The 12,070-nt window shown below is 46.4% G+C and overlaps 1 protein-coding gene across 1 annotated transcript in view; it reads right to left on the reverse strand.

The window, feature by feature from the left end:
- The window catches only part of PECAM1 (platelet/endothelial cell adhesion molecule 1), a 53,956-nt gene that overhangs the window by 6,859 nt on the left and 35,027 nt on the right, over positions 1 to 12,070 (reverse strand). Inside the window, exon 14 of the mRNA XM_006833728.1 lies at positions 8,814 to 8,870. Coding sequence (XP_006833791.1) covers positions 8,814 to 8,870 — 57 coding nt within the window. The remainder of the gene's footprint in view (positions 1 to 8,813; positions 8,871 to 12,070) is intronic.

A 12,070-nucleotide genomic window follows, 5' to 3' on the forward strand; every position in this document is an offset into this window, starting at 1 on the left:
CCCCCCACAGGACTTGGCACAGGCCTCTTGTCCTCTGTTTCTTTCTTGATGACCATTTCCTGTCATTGCGGCCTCCAGCCCAGCCCTTCTTGGTTTATTAGTTGGCAGGGAGGCAGAGTGTGGGCCAAGAGTTTCTGCCCCCTTAAGAAACATCCTCTGTTAGTTTTCTCTGTGGAGTCCTGGTATGGCACTGTAGAATAAGCACTGGACTGTGAACCACAGGTTCAGACCCACCAGCTACTCCTTAGAAACGCTATACAGGGTCTACTCGATGGCACTTAACAACAGTAACAATAAGAAACGTTCTGGAAGTCTGGACTTCAGGCAAGAGAAAGCAGAGGATGGAGGGCCCAGGGAGGGAGACCAAACAAGGGAGCAGACACACAGACTGGGGAGGTGAGCCAGTGCCTCTTTCCAGGACATCACCCAAGGTGGCCACAGGCCAAGTGAGAGCTGAAACCCCCCAGGATGCCGGCTTTCCTGTTGGAGGAATTACAGGAGATGAACTCCTCTGAGGGTTTCTCAATCTTGGCACTGTTAGCATTTTGAATTTTTGCCTGCAGTGCAGGAGGCCTGGGTTCGATTCATGGGCAGTCAGCACCTGGCTGTCAGTGGAGGCTTGTGTGGGGCAGCCTCCTCTCTCCCCATGCCTCAAGCCTCTGGTGGTGCTGTGGGATCAGCACTGGACTGAGAACTACAAGGTCGGCAGTTCAAACCCAACAGTTGCTCCTGTACAGGATTGCTAAGAGTCGGAAGCTACTCGATGACACTTAACAGCAACAACAATCATCTCCTTTGTTTCTATGGATTTGCTTGTTGTGACCGTTGTATCTAAACGGAGGCAAACGTGGTGTTTTGTGGGTGCCTTCTTTCTGATTTGTTGTTGTTGTTGTTGTTAAGTGCTGTCGAGCCAATTTAGCATCATGTTATAAAAACAGGCAAATCTTCCCATTTCTAGTAAACCATATCTTAACTCATTCAGTACTAAGGGTACTATTTCTGACTGGGGTTTACAAATCCTTAAGTAAACCACTTGAAAGAAAAAAAAAAATTAAGCCCTAAATGCTAAATTTTCAAATCTAGAATTTTATACTGAAATCATCAGCAGTTTCTCCCTTCCCTTTAGAAAGTAGAAGACTGCTGAAACGCAAAATCTCTTTCTCAGCCTCTTTTAACTTCCCCAGTGCTGGTTTCCCTTTCTCCTTTGGCTTTTTTCAAGCCAGTGTCTTTCTTACATAATTTTATCTAGCTCTGAGAACTCCTTTCCTGCCTAACAGACATGTGTTGTCGCAAGGAATCATCCTGCAGCTAAAAAGGGAAAAAGCTGAAAAATCGAGATGTCTCCTCTTTAGACTTTAGACTAAGAGTTAATTGCTTCACTATATATATATATATATATCCTTAAGATGCTCTGGTAAGGAGCTCTGGTAGCGTAGTGGTTATGAATCGGGCTGTGAACCGCAAGGTCAGCAGTTCGAAACTACTTGCTGCTCCGTGGGAGAAAGATGAGGCTTTCTGCTCCCGTAAAGATTTACAGTCTTGGAAACCCTGTTCAGGGTCGCTATGGGTCAGAACCAACTCCACGGCACATAACAACACAACAACAAGTTGCTCTGGTAGTGTAGTGGTTACAAATCAGACTACTAACCTCAAGGTCAGCAGTTTGAAACTACCATCTATTCCACAGGAGACAGATGAAGCTTTCTGCTCCTGTAAAGATTTACAGCCTCGGAAACCCTGTACAGGGTCGCTATGAGTCGGAACCAATTCCACGGCACATAACCACCACCATATGTATCATTATAATTAGCTTTACTGTGTCTCAACAAAACAACACACTCCAAACAGAATAGGAAACTTGGACATGAGTTTGAGGGAATTGTTGAATGCTGAAGTTGAAAAGAGATACCCACTTCCTCCACATTTTACAGGTGAAAACACTGAGGTTCACTCACACAGCCCCCGACTCCTCAGTGATACACCTAAGCCTACTACTTGTTCCATATCTCTAAAGCTGGCTGTTGCTGGAGAGCAGTTGCAGTGAATCAGTTTTCTGGAGTCTAAACTGACCTTCATGGCAATTCCAGATTCTAAGTAAGCAACTCACCTGCCCTTACCCACTGAGGGCCACCACACTCTTGAGGGACACTGGAAGTTGTTCATTCTTTTTTGCCCAAATCATTGGTATTTTATTAAGGACTGATGTCAAAACTAATGCCCAAGGGAGGCATGAGGGTTGGAGACAAGGTCATATAACTCACTAAGGGTAGAACTGAGACCAGAACTTCAATCTCCATCTCCTGCTTAGAATGTTTTTCATGAGGTTCCCAGTACAGAAAGTAAAAAACCAGTTGCCCTCTAACCTCAAAGAAAAAGAATATACCTGCACATAAAAATAAAAAAAGAAAACCAGAAAGATTTAATAAACATTAACACAACAGAAGTGAGAGCATAAAAACAACAAACAAAAAACCCACAAAAAAAATGAACTCAGCACAGAAAATTATGTGGAACCAAGACTTCAGCAGCATCACAAAAACACACAAACACACACACACACACAAATGACAGCAATCAAGTCATACCTATTGATAAATACACACTGAATGGAAATGGATTAAATGTACCCTTCAAGACAAAGAGGACAGAATAGATAAGAAAACAGGATCCTTCAATATCTCCCTTGGGCATTAATTTTGACATCAGTTCTTAGTAAAATGCCTCTGACCCGGGCAAAATTGGTACGGAGTGTCCCTAAAGAGTGTGGTGGCCCTCAGTGGGTAAGGGCAGGGGGTGGCAGATGGGATCTACAAGACACATATCAAAAAGATGGAGACAGCCTAAAAGCCTATCAACAGAAAAATGGTTAAACAAACTTTGGTACATACACACAATGGATTTCTACAAAGCTTTGAAGAGTAGTGATGAATCTTTGAAACACCTCATAACATGGTTAAACCTGAAGGACATTATGGTGAGTGAAATTAATCAATCACAAAAGGACATATACTGTATGAGACCAACATTGCAAGAAAGTTTTTAAAAGGTTTTCTTGATAAAAGAACCAATCTATGATGGTTATGGCGGTGGGGAGTGAGGTGGGGGGTGGGGAGGTGAACTTATTCATGGGCTAGAGGGTTGTTGTTAAGTTCTGTCCAATCAGTTCTGACTCATATAGACCCTGCATAGGATTTCTGAGGAGCAGCTGATGAGCTTGAACTGCCGACCTTGGGGTTCAAACTGACTTTGAATTTCAGCACATTAACCCACAGCACCACACCAGGGCAGGTTAATATACAGGAGGGAGGTGAGCAGAGGAAAGATGAAGGTAGTGGGAGACCTAGGGCGGAATGAAACAGTCACAGTGACTAGAGGTCAATGCTGTTAACTGTTGTTACATAGAGGGGATTACAACCATGTAATGAAGCAAAGTATATGATTTGTTGAATGTAAAACTGATGATCTGCTCTGTAAACCTTCACTCAAGTCACAATAAAAAGATGAAAAACAAAACAACAGCTACAACTGAAAAAACCTCCCAGTTGTCCTTGAGTCAAATCCAACTCATGTGCTGCAGAGCCAAACTGGGCTCGGTGGGTGGGGTTTTCAAGACTGTGACCTTTCAGAGGCTTATTGACAGCTTTCTTCTGAAGGCCTCTGAGTGGACTGGACTGTCAACCTTTCAATCACTGGTTAAGGGCATAACCATGTGTGCCCCTCAGGGACTCCTCTCTGGTATAGAGAACCATCCAGTTTAGATTCTGGGTCGGCACAAACAGAGCAGAAACATGGGAGGTGGTCCCTGAGCAGGATCACAACCTGACTCAGATTGGAAGGGACATCTCGGTCGGGGTTAGGAGCAAAAAAACCCTATGGGGTCTTGTAGTTGAGGGGGAAGTGAGGTGTGTACAGAATTCAGTTTGACTGAAAGAGATTAGGGAGCAAATTCAGGGCGCCAACCTCCAACATGTGCAGAGGGGTAGGTCTGGAGTGACCAAGGCGCAGACAGCTGACTTTCACTTTCAAAGGCAAGGATGTTGAGACTCTCTCTGTGTTATGGTTGGAAGGGAAAGTACTCATTTAACAGATACAAAAAGAGAGCTTCCAATCTAAAGCCAAGAAGGCAAAGACCCAGAAGACAGATTCCTCCCACCACTGATCAACTCCCATAAGGGGCCTCTTGCTGCCCCAGTCGATAGGCCCCCAACCATGGCTCCAGGGTCCAGGCCCTACCAGAGCCCCGTCCGCTCCCACTGTCCTAGGGTTGCTCCTTGAACCAGGCTTGCCGATGGATGCCCTTTTCCTTATTGAGGGGAGCAGTGTTCCTTTGTAAGAGCTACAATCATACCCTGTGAGGTTATTTCCCCAAATAGCCCTGAAGAGCTGCCTGCTGGAAAGTGGTAGGGAACTGAGAAAGGAAGGTGGGGAGAAGGAAGGTCCGACAAGACCCCACTGCATACCCAGCCTGCTCCCTTGCCTATGTGCCCCCTCTCTAACCCGCCCCAGGCATATGCACACACAGCATGTCTGGGTGATCCCAGCCACCCAGTCCTGAGAGACCTGCCTAGGATTTCTGAGACAAAAGGTCCCACAGGTGCCATGATTTACAGGGTCCCCCGGACCACAACTAGACTGTGAACCACAAGGCTTTCTGCTCCTGTAATGATTTACAGCCTTGGAAACACTACACTGGGTCGCTATGGGTTAGAACTGACTGACAGTATACAGCAACACCCACCACCACCCAGATCAGTCACTTGTCACTCTTAGTTCCCAAAGTTGACTTCTCTAATTAAACTGATGACAACATGGAAACCAAACCAAGACAGATGGAAAATGTCGAGGCAGACAGATGCATGCCAGAGACCCCGATCCAGACCCCTGTTCTGCCCCTTAAAGTGACCTTGAGGAACAGACAAGCGATTTGACTTCTGTACCTCACTTCCCCACCTGTTTAGCAGAAATAATGATAGAGTCCCCATCAGAGGGTTGTTTGGGGAATTAAATGAGCTAATCATGTAGAACACTACAAGCAGCTTCTAGAACAAAGGAAAGGATACGCCAAACCTAAAGAGCATTAGCAAGTAGGGAGGAACAAAATCAACATGCAACAGAAGAGATTTGGCTGTAATCTTCAGGGAAACAGACTGCCAGGTTTTCCTGTATGAAGCCACTGGGTGGGTTTGAACTGCCAACCTTTAGTTTAACTGCAGATCACAAACACTTGTGCTACCCAGCTTTTCCAACATTAGTGGGCATCAGAGTCACCTGGGAACCTGGTAGCACAGCTCAGATTCTGGAGATTCTCACTGTGGGCATAGGGGGTCTGAGACCACTGCCGTTGCCAGTCTTTGGGCCCCAGGGAGTAACAAGCTCCGTGGAAGTTTCCCAGCCTGTTTTAATGGTCCCTTTCCAAGAATCACTGGAATAGGTCTACTACTGTGTTTATTGGGAACGCGGTGGCTCCACAGGATAAGCACCGGACTGCGAACCACAAGGTCAGTGATTTGAGGACTCTAGCTGTCCCACAGGAGAGCTTTCTCTCATCCGCAAAGATTTAAAGCCTTGGAAACCCTATACAGGGTCGGTGTGAGTCAGAACCGAATTGACGGCACTTAACTGTATCTTATTGTACTAAGATATTCACAAAGCTACTATTTCTGCCAAAGTGTTTACTCCTTTGTTTGGATCCAGTGTTTGGATCACTGACTTATTTTCAGAATTTTAAAGTAGTCTTTGTGGGTTCATTTCAACAAAATTAAATGCACTAGTGCTACAAAAACTGACATTGTTGGGTGCACCACCAGTTCCATGTCTGCCTGGGCACTGTGGTCAGTCCCCTGGGGCAGCTCTTCAATGAGAAAACATGGAATGATGGAGACGGAAGTTGGGTCTGGGTAGAAATGAAAGGCTACAAATTGGAACGATGTCATATTCTCACCCCCACCCCACCCCACCCCACCCAAAGCAGTCTTCTCTTGGAAAGGCTGTAACTACCGAATATCTTCAGAGCCAAGCACTTCACTATCTCTAAGCCCTTGGCGTCCAAGTTAGCAGGTCCCAGGTGGGCAATTCTGTGTCTTGGTGGGGGTGGGTATGAGAGTGCCTCCCATAAGCACACAGTGGTGCCAAAACCTTCCAGTCCTACTGACCTGAGTGATGAGAAATTTCCCACTAGTTGGGAGCAAATTTATGAAGTTCTGCTTGCCTGGCATGGAATAGGCACTGTGGTATAGTAAATTACTTAATGTCTCCTCTAGCCATAGGCTGCAAACTCCCACCAAACAGCTTTTTCCTGATGGATCTGGGTCTGGGTGAGGAGGTGAGGGAAAGACATTGCTGGATTATATAATTCAGTTGTGAGTGATTGTTAATGGGGCTCACTGTGTTTGGTCAATTTTGCCATCCTGCTGGGTATAAAATGAGTCATCTCAGAAGCAAGAAGGGAAATGTACTACCTTTAAGAAGAGCCAGTAGTGGAGCACATCATTTTGACCTCGACATCCCTGGGTATAGAACATCCTCGACCCAGGGACCCAGATGTGACACCAAAGGAGTGGCAGAGGAGCAGCAGCCAGAGCCCAAGACCGAGAGCTGGGCTTCACAGCCCACGGAGCAAGTAAAGCTGAGAGACTTTGGGCAGGAGGCTTGCTGGCAGAGTCGGGGAGCTAGAGAGCTAGAGCCAAGTGCCTTCAGGCTGAGGCTTATCTTATGATGGAGTAGTGTGCCCTGTGATCACTTATCAGCAGCTCAGAGGGCATTTATCAGCATCCAATTTATCAACAGTTATCAGTGCTGTAGAAGAATATTGAAAGTACCACGTCCATAGATGGGATTGCAATCATTGTAATGACACTCAGTGTATGATTTGTTGGATATGGGGGTGATGATCTGTTCTGTAAACTTTCACTCAATTCACAATAAAAGTTGAAAAAAGAGAAAAGTACCATGGACAGCCAGAAGAATAAAACAAATCTGTCTTGGAAGAAATACAGTCAGACACCTCTACAAGAAGACAACAAATAATACAATTAAAGAATGGGTAGAAGACATGAGCAGACACCTCATCAAAGAAGAGATTCAGGTGGCCAGCCAACAAACATGAAGAAATGCTCGAGATCATTAGCCATTGTTGTTGTTGTTGTTATGTGCCGTGGAGTTGGTTTCAACTCATAGTGACCCTGCACAGGGTTTCCAAGGCTGTAATTCTTTACGGGAGCAGAAAGTCTCATCTTTCTCCCATAGAACAGCTGGTAGTTTAGAACTGCTGACCCTGAGGTTAGCAGCCTGATTTGTAACCACTACGCTACCAGAGCTCCTTACCCCAGTATTAATTGTTGTTGTTGTTGTTAAGTGCTGTCGAGTCGATTCCGACCCATAGCGACCCTGTACAGGGTTTCCGGGGCTGTAACTTTTTTACAGGAGCAGACCTGCCTCATTTTTCCCCTGCAGAATCGCTGGTAGTTTCGAACTCCCAACCTTGAGGTTCGTAGCCCGATTCATAACCACTACGCTACCAGAGCACCTTCCAGTATTAATAGCAAAGTTTTTTTTTAAAAAAACAGAAAACAACAAATACTGGTGAGAGTGTGGAGAGACTGGGACCCTCCTACACTGCTGGTGGGACTGTAAAATGGTGCAAACATTGTGGGAAATGGTGTGGCACTTTCCCAAAAAGGAAACAGAAATACTGTATCACCTCATAGTCTCTCTACTTGGTAGATAGCCTTAAGACATAAGAGCCATGACATAAGTAGGTATATCCACATCCATGTTCACTGCAGCACACTAGTCACAATAGCAAAATGAGGGAGACAGCCTAAGTACCCATCAACACAAGAATGTTGAACTTTGATATACAGTAGAATACTACACAATGTTGGAGAATAGTGATGAATCTGTGAAACACCTCATAACATGGATGAACCCGAAGGACATTACACTGAGTGAAATCAATCACAAAAGAATAAACATTGTTTGTCAAAAGCTAAGAAAAGGTTTTCTTAATAAAAGAACCATTCTATGATGGTTACCGGGGTGGAAGGCAAGGGAGGAAATGTGTATGAATTGTAGAATGGAAACGGATTTATTCTCTACACTTCCACTCTGTTGTGTTTTTTAACAGAAGTATAATCAGAATGTTCCTTAGAACCGAGGACGGGAAGACTTTGTTTCTCATACTTTGAACACACTATTAGGAGAGACCTGTCTCTAGAAAAGAAAGAACATCCTGCTTGGAAAAGTTGAGGAGCAGTGAAAACGATGAAGACCCCCAACGAGATGGACTGACACAGTGGGAGCAATAATGAACTCAGCCTTAAGAGCTTGTGAGGAGGGTTCAGGACTGGGTGCTATTGTGGTCTGTTGTGCATAAGGTCACTATGAGTCAGAACCAACTCGATGGCACCTAACAACAACAAAAACGAAAAGAATGTTGCAACATTGCCTGAGTGGAGAGAGGCCTGCCTGTGGGTCCTGCTGAGGAGAGGCTGTCCTGGCTGGAAGGACTGCCCTAGGCATTCCACACCCCGAATTGTAAGCTGCCCACTGCCCACTTCCTAATAAGTACCGTGTCTGAGTTCTGTGTGGCCATTGCTGTGGATTATTGAACTCGGGTAAGTAGAGAGTGCTGTGGGAATGTAACACTTTTTCATCACTCAGTAAGCATTAGGTGACCTGACGCTTCTCAACAACTCAAGGTCAGAGGTGGTTGGGGCTCTCTTTTGGCCCTGCCTACTCCCAACACCCACTGTTGGTTGATTTGGGAGACACACACCCCCTGCAGGTAGGGCGAGTTAGGGAGCTTCACTCACCAGGGTCAGCTTTCCGGATTTCACTGTACACCGTCTCTGTGCCCTTCATTTCCAGAGCTGGAAAAGGGACCGAGCACCAGGTCAGTCGCTACTGAAGCAGGAACATGTGTGGGGCTCCCCTGCCCATCCCCACAAGGGCCCACCTCCAGCCCGAGCAGGCTGCAGGGTATATGGAAGACGCTACTGGTCCAACCTCACAATGATGGGGTGGGGGTGGGGGGAAGACTGGGTCTAAAAGACTGAGGGCCAACCAAGTCTGGGGTCCCAAGCACATGAGGGGTGGCCTGTAAGGGATACTCTAATACTTTATGGGCCTGAGGAACCACACCAGGCTCACGTGTCCCTCCAGACTCAACGAATCCACCAGAGAAGTAAGTGATTTCTAACTCTCAGGTAAGCTGCTAGAGACCAAACTCCCAGCAGGTACTCAGCAGCCCCCAGTGTGCTCTGCTGCTGTGCATTTGGGGGGCGGGGGAGGGGGGGGAAATCTTCTCACACACACGTGTACGTGCAACTTACCAACCTACCCCCTCCTCTTATTACTCGCTGGCAGCAGCTGCCTGCTAATGACTAAACCAGGCCAGCAGGCTGTTTGTGTCTGCTGTCAGGGATGTTTCCGGATGGAGCTTTATTTTAGCTTCTGTTTTTCTCTGTGTTAACAGAGAAAGAAATGGCTCCAACGTCATGGGGTTTTCCCAGTAAGCAACCTCAGGGCAAACATGCAGAAAACCGGAGTTTAACAATTTCCTTCCTGCCCTTCCCCCACCCCAAATGACCCCTTGGTCTGCCGCCAATAAGGAGTAGAGCTGGACATGGCGCCCACCCAGCTGTGGAGGCGGGGGCACGCACCTGCAAGGCAGGGAACAGGGATGGTCAAAGCTAGGTCAAGTTTACTCATTACTGGCCTTGAACGTACAGAGACCTTTCCTCACTTAGCAACACCCACATCCCACATAGTAAGGCAAGGGGAGCACATGGGAAGCTGAGGTCTCCTGACCACATCCCCCCCAGCTGCCAAGGAGGAGCCTGGGTCCGGAGAACACAACTTGGGTTCTCTAGGAACTCTCCATTTCCACCAAAGTGACCACTGTCCTAGCTCTACCTATGGCCTCACACCCCACACAGAGCTTCTTGCAAATTGGAAAAAAGGCAGCCAGTGGGGTAGTTGCAACCCTGTGGCTGCACAGCCAAGCAGAAGCCTTGCTTCTCCCTTCTTTTCCTGTCAACTTCTCCCTGCCTTTACGTAAAAGAAAGAAAGCCAGATGCTAACACAGAAATGTCCCCAAAGGAAGAGGCACCACCAGGGGAAGTGGTCAGCTTCCAAGAACAAACCCTGCCATCTCTTCAGCCTCCTGAAATCGGAAGCTTTCCAGGCACCACCAACAATCTGATTCACTCCACTCGGTCCTGGCCCAGTCACCAGGGAGCAAAACAGGACCTGCCCTTCTGGAATCTTGTTGTCCTGGGGCAGGAAGCCAAGGGGAATCATGTTCAGCTGAAATGCTCAGTGTAATGTGGAGGGCAAGAATGAAAAAGACAGCAGGGTTTTCCCAAAACACACTCAAAAGCTTTGGACAGCTTTGTCCTCTTGTGATCGTTCCCCTTCCTGCCAAACCTGAAGTCCACTGAAGAGAAAGCTTGTTGTTGCCATGGGGCCAACCTCATGATGCTCAGAGGGATGGAGGGAGCGCTTGTACTGGGTGGGCTCAGTCTCTAGTCCCATCCCTTACAACCCACCCAGACCTGGCTCTGAGTACTAGACACCATGCCATCTTCTCTAGGAAGTTTCCTGGATATTTCAGACCTTACCACTAGATGGTTCCTCTCAGTCTCATCATACCCATCCCTGCAGTTGCTCAATCAAGAAACATTCAGTAACTCTGTCTCCCTTATCCCAGCTGTTAGATTCTTCTTCCAGCGAGGCAGTCCTCTCTAAAACACACAGCTTGATTTCACCCATTGCCAGCAGTTCAGCTCCACCCTTACTTCCTCTTGCCTGGTGATAAATGATCTCTCGGTATTCATTCTCACTCCCTCCGCAGCACCAGCATCTTTGGGAAAGAAGTTGGAGCCTATGTGCTCCCTGCTTAACGCTTCCCAATGGCTCCCTAATCACTTGGAATGGAATGTAAGAAAGTGCTCCTGTTTGCCCCTTTCTCCCCAGCTTCCTGTCTTCCTCCCGGTCTCTCTGCAGACACACAGATTTCTCAGTTCCTTAAGTATTCCTCACACTGCCTTCCCCATTTCCTGGTGGGTCCCTTCTTTGCTCCCTCCAGGACCCAACTAAAATGCTGTCCTTTCAAAGAAGCCTCCTGGAACCACCTGAGCCAGAGAGGCGACACCTTTTATGCCTTCCTTTCCTTCTGAGATTTACTATAATCTGCTGTGGCTCTGTAGGATAAGCACTAAGACCACTAAACCACAAGGTCGGTGGTTCAAACTGACCAGCTGCTCCTCAGAAACTATGAGTTGGAACCAACTTGACAGCAGCTATAGATTTAGTCTGTGGTGCTGTCCTTTTCCAGCTCCCTCATCAGCCCTCCCTCCACACAACAGTGCCCTTTTCCGTTCCTGTGTCTTTTGCTGCTAATCGAGAGGCAGGTCTATTGTGGTCCAAAATCTTTGGGACACAGTGAAAGCAGTGCTGAGAGGACAATTTATTGCAATAAACGCACACATCCAAAAAAGAAGAAAGAACCAAAATTAACACATTAGCACAGCATCCACAACAATTAGAAAGAGACCAACAGAAGGAACCTACAGCCACGAAAAGAAAAGAAATAATAAAGATTAGAGCAGAAATAAATGAGATACAAAACAGAAAAACTATAGAAAGAATCAACAGGAGAAGAAGCTGTTTCTTTGAAAGGATTAACAAAATTGACAGACCATTGGCAAACCTAACCAAAAAAAAGAGGGAGAAGACACAAATAACACGCATTAGAAACCACATGGGCGATGTCACAACGGAACCAAAGGAAATCAAAAGGATAATAACAGAATGAAGAGTTGCACTTCAAAAAATTGGAAAACTTAGAAGAGATGGATACATTTTTAGAAAAACACAGCCTACCTAAACTTACACAGAGTAAAGTAGAAAACCTGAACAGACCCATAACAAAAGAAGAAATTGGTCAGGTCATCGACAGACTCCCAACCAAAAAAAGTCCAGGCCTAGATGGCTTCATTGGTGAGTTCTACCAAACATTCAGGGAAGAGCTGTCACCAATTCTACTCAAATTATTCCAGAACATAGC

This window comes from Chrysochloris asiatica, unplaced genomic scaffold (genome assembly GCF_000296735.1).
Source record: "Chrysochloris asiatica unplaced genomic scaffold, ChrAsi1.0 scaffold00007, whole genome shotgun sequence".
Lineage (NCBI taxonomy): Eukaryota > Metazoa > Chordata > Mammalia > Afrosoricida > Chrysochloridae > Chrysochloris > Chrysochloris asiatica.